Below are 4,306 nucleotides of genomic sequence, written 5' to 3'. Positions count from 1 at the left end.
GGTGGAGCCGTGACATGAGTCCCTTCCGGATTGTGCCCGCAGAGCCAGAAGTGGAAAGATAGGGCCATGCCACAAGGGCTGATGGCAGGGCTACTCGTGGCTGATTAACGACCCTGGCGGTCAAGTCAGGCCACCAGAAAGAAGGGGGGCTGCGCTGAGGTGGGGAGGGTGAGCCGTGGGCGGGCAGCTCCTGTGGAGATGTGCCAAGACTTGAGGGCCTGGCACGTGAGGGGAGGAACACCTGCGCCTGGGCAGGGAGAACCAGGACAGACACCGTCCCGATGGATCCCAGTGGGAGAGAAGGCGGGGTGAGCCTTGAGGGCCGGACTGAGCGCCTTGAGCTTTGCCCTGAGGTTACTGGGAAGCAGTAGGGGCTGTAAGCAGGGGAAATGCAGAATCAGCACTGGGTCTAGAGAGATCCTGCTGGGGCCAAGTGGGGAGTGCAGGGGAGAGATTAACCAGGAGGCAGGGAGGCTGAGGAGGAGGCTGAGGCGAGGGTTCAGGGTCCAGGAGCAGACTGGAGCTGGGTCTGGGGCCAAGGGCAAGAAGAGGGGAATGATTTGGGAAGTGAGGTCCTCGAGACTCCCCGACTCGTGGGGGGATGCTGGCAAGGAGGGGACTAGAAAGTTGTGGGAGGCACCAGGATAGGGTCAGGATAGGGATGGGGGCACAGGTGGAGACAGGGACAGAATGAGCAAGCCCACGAGAGTGGAGACAGAAAGAAACAGGGGTCCAGGCTGGAGCTGTGGGGAAGGGGAACATGAAAGGGTCCACCAGATCAGAGAGGCAGGAGAGCAGACAGCAACTCCAGCCCAGGGAGCAGAACCTGGAGAGTCAGAAGGTGGAAGGGAGGCTGCCAGGGAGCGGGGGAGGGGAGGGGAGGTGTGGGGGGAGGGGAGGGGAGTTGGTGCCCGATGGACACAGTTTCGGTTCTGTGAGCTGGAGGGAGCCCTGCAGACTGGTTGCACAACACCACGAATGGACTGGACATTGCTGAGCTCTACCCTTAAACACGGGGAAGGTAGTAAGTGTTACCTATGTCTGTTTCACTACAAGTGACATAGACTTTGGGGCACCTGAGTGGCTCTGTCAGTTGAGTGTCTGACTCTCGATTTCAGCTCAGATCTTGATCCCAGGGTGGTGGGATCGAGCCCCGCGTAGGGCTCTGGGCTGAGCTCGGAGCCTGCTTGAGATTCTCTCTCTCTCTCCCTCTGCCCCTCCCTCCCTCTCTCTCTCTCTCTCTCGCTAAAATAAAACTTAAAATGAAGTTAAAAAACCACAGACCTTAAAACTAAGGAACAATGGAGAAGGTCAAAAGGAACCAACGTCCAGTTATAGAACAAATAAGTCACGGGATGTAACGCGCAGGCACGGAGACCGTAAGTAATAGCGGTACCCCAGACTTGAAAGCTGTTGGGGCGCCTGGGTGGCTCAGTCGGTTAAGCGTCCGACTTCGACTCAGGTCACGATCTCGAGGTCCGTGAGTTCGAGCCCCGCGTCGGGCTCTGGGCTGATGGCTCAGAGCCTGGAGCCTACTTCCGATTCTGTGTCTCCCTCTCTCTCTGCCCCTCCCCCGTTCATGCTCTGTCTCTCTCTGTCTCAAAAATAAATAAACGTTAAAAAAATTAAAAAAAAAAAAAGAAAGCTGCTACGAGCGCAGATCTTAGATGTTCTCACCACAGGAAAAAAGAACAGTAACTAAGTGTGATGAGGGATGTTCACTGGACTTGCTGTGGTGATCATGTCACAATACATGCAAACACCAAATCATTACGTTGTATAGCTAAAAACAAACACAACAATACAACGTTATGTGTCGATGAGTCCTCAGCCAAAGTAAAACATAAATAATACATACAAACCAGAGAAAAGAAGAGGCAGCAGCCAAAAGCAATACAGGATCCAAGATGAGAGATGCTGGTGAGGTGGGTGGGGGGGCAGACCCAGACCACAGGGCTGAGGAGTGGGCGAGGGGTCTCAATCCCCAAGCCCTGAACCCTGAGCCCTGAGCACGCAGAGAACCAGTTCCTATCACAGCCCCAGGGAAGAGAGGATCTTTCCTGCCTGTGTTGTGTCCCTGCAGATTGTGGGTGGTCATCAACTGCGGTGTGGCTGAGAGGGGTGGGCTTTTGCCCTTTGTTCTAGAAGCCCCGTAAGTGAAAACCTTGGATGGGGTGTTCAGACTTCCCCCAATGCCCTCCGGGAAAAGGATCCCAGGCCTGGATCCCTCTTTCCCCCATTGCCCTCTGGGACCCAGCCCTCCCTCCAGCACTCATGGGAGACAGTAAGCCAGATGGTCCCTTGCTGGGAGCTGACCCCCCACCCCCACCCCAGGCCAGGCCCCAGCCCCCAAGAAGACAGTTCTTTCCTACCTGTGACATTGCTGAAGAAGATGCTGATGGTGAGGTTGTGGGGGGCATCTGGGGTAGAAAGATATGGTCCTGCTTCAGAGGTGAGGATTGGGATGGAAGCTGACCCAGCACCCCCAGAGGGGTGGGGAGCACTGTGAGGGGGTGGGGAGCACTGAGAAGGGGTAGGGGTGCATTGGGGAGAGGTAGAGACACTGAGAAGGTAGGGAGCACTTGCAAGTGGTGGGAGCACTAAGAAGGGGTAGGGAGCATTGGGAAGGGGTGGGGGAGCACTAGGAAGGGGTAGGGGAGCACTGGAAAGGGGTAGGGAGCACTGAGAAGGTGGGGATGGCCGTCCTTGCCGTCTCCCCTCCCTCTACTCCCAGAACTGCTCAAACCCCACTGCCCTGAGGGACCCAGCCCTCCCCCCCAGCACTCACAGGAGACATTGAGCCGGATGGTTCTTTCCACGGTGGCCTGAACTTCTGGCAGTTTCACCTGACAGGTGAGGTTGGTGCCATGGTCCTGCGGCCTCGGGGTGAAGGCCAGCACCGAGGAGTGCAGGCTCTCGGGGTCCAGAGAGTCCAGAGCAGCCCCCACCCAGGAGAATGTGAGAGGTCTTCCCCCTCCGCAGGACCCCGGCAGGCTGCAGGCCAGCTCTGTGGGCCAGCCAGACTTGAGGGGCTCCGGGAAGTGGATGTCGGGTTCCTGTGTCAGGTCTGAGGAAGAGACAGGGAGGTGCCCGGGCCCCAGGGAGGTGGGGACCTACGGGGTGACCCTGAGAGGGTCCGGGCCTCAGGGCCCAAGCTGACCCCGGGCCCCGTTATCTCTTCCAACCGTCCCAGCCCCAAGACCCAGAGCAGGGAATGTTCCGGAGTCCTGTGCCTGCTCTAAGAGGGGGTGTCCACATCCCAGAGCCCTCCCCCGGGGCCCCTGCTGTACCTGCCACCCGCAGAGTCATCGTCGTATCTGTGTAAGTATATCTCACGTCTTCTCCTCTCTCCACTCGGAAAAAGTAGACTCCCTCATCACTCCTCATGGCGTCTCTGATTCTCAGGGAGCAGTTGTAGGCCCAGGGGTCCCCGATGAGGTGGAATCGGCCCCGGGCCTCTGTCTTCACTGCTCTCTGTGGGTTGTTTGTAGCCACCAGATAACGGTTGCTTGAGGTGTCCCTATCCCGGAACCAGTATATGTAGAGCATCATCCGGGAATACCCCCACTTCCAGGGGTAGGAGAAGGAACAGGGCACGTGGACACACAGACCCTCCTGCACGGTCACGGATTCCTGCACTCGGAGCTGGTACTCTGGATCCTCCCCTGCGGGGACACGGAGGCTCAGCCGGGGCTACAGCGCCCCCCCCACCTGTGCCCAGCCCTCCTCCCGAGGCCCACTCACCCCCGAACAGCAGGGGCAGCAGCAGCAGGGGCACCATGTCTGCACCGGCCAGGGCAGGAGCCCGGATCCAGGTCCTTCTGTCAGGGAGGGAAATGCCCCAAATGTGGGGTGAGGCCAAGGAAGCCCCAACAGGAAGCCGTGTGTGACAGAGCTGTGGTCACCACGGAAGGGGAACTTGGGCAGCACAGGCTGTGGGGTCGGGGGGAGTAGAGCGGGGCTGAGAACTCATCTCCTCCTGCCTCCCTGCCTGTTGCAGGTGGAGCCCGGGAGTTACTGGAGATGGACCGAGGCCTGTCTGGATGGATAAGGCCCCAGAACAGTAGTAGCCCTTTCCTCGGGCACCATGTTTGCACAGGGAAGAGAAGGGAACACCACCTGGCTAGCTCCCTGGGATGGGAGCCCATGGGCGCTCGAAGAGATCAGACAAATGCATTATCACACGACGGGGCTCTAAGGAGAGGCTCCCAGGCTGAGAAGCCAGGCGGCATCAGGGAAGGTAAGTTCTCAGGGACAAATACATCAGGTAGGACATCACTCGGTCCCCAGTAGTCCCTAGAGATGT

General features: G+C 58.5%; 1 protein-coding gene across 1 annotated transcript; it reads right to left on the bottom strand.

Annotated features, from left to right (window-relative positions):
- LOC125915549 (sialic acid-binding Ig-like lectin 14) lies at positions 1-3,886 on the bottom strand. The gene is made up of 5 exons (XM_049621491.1): positions 3,745-3,886; positions 3,291-3,665; positions 2,789-3,067; positions 2,373-2,420; positions 1-190 (listed from the first exon to the last, which is right to left on the bottom strand). Exons 1-5 carry the CDS (start codon positions 3,779-3,781, stop codon positions 126-128), a joined length of 804 nt encoding a protein of 267 aa, XP_049477448.1. The 5' UTR covers positions 3,782-3,886; the 3' UTR covers positions 1-125.
- Positions 3,887-4,306: the final 420 nt, after the last annotated feature.

This window comes from Panthera uncia (assembly GCF_023721935.1).
Source record: "Panthera uncia isolate 11264 chromosome E2 unlocalized genomic scaffold, Puncia_PCG_1.0 HiC_scaffold_19, whole genome shotgun sequence".
NCBI lineage: Eukaryota > Metazoa > Chordata > Mammalia > Carnivora > Felidae > Panthera > Panthera uncia.
The sequence above is the reverse complement of the archived record's forward strand: the minus strand, read 5'-3'. Positions and strand labels throughout refer to the sequence as shown.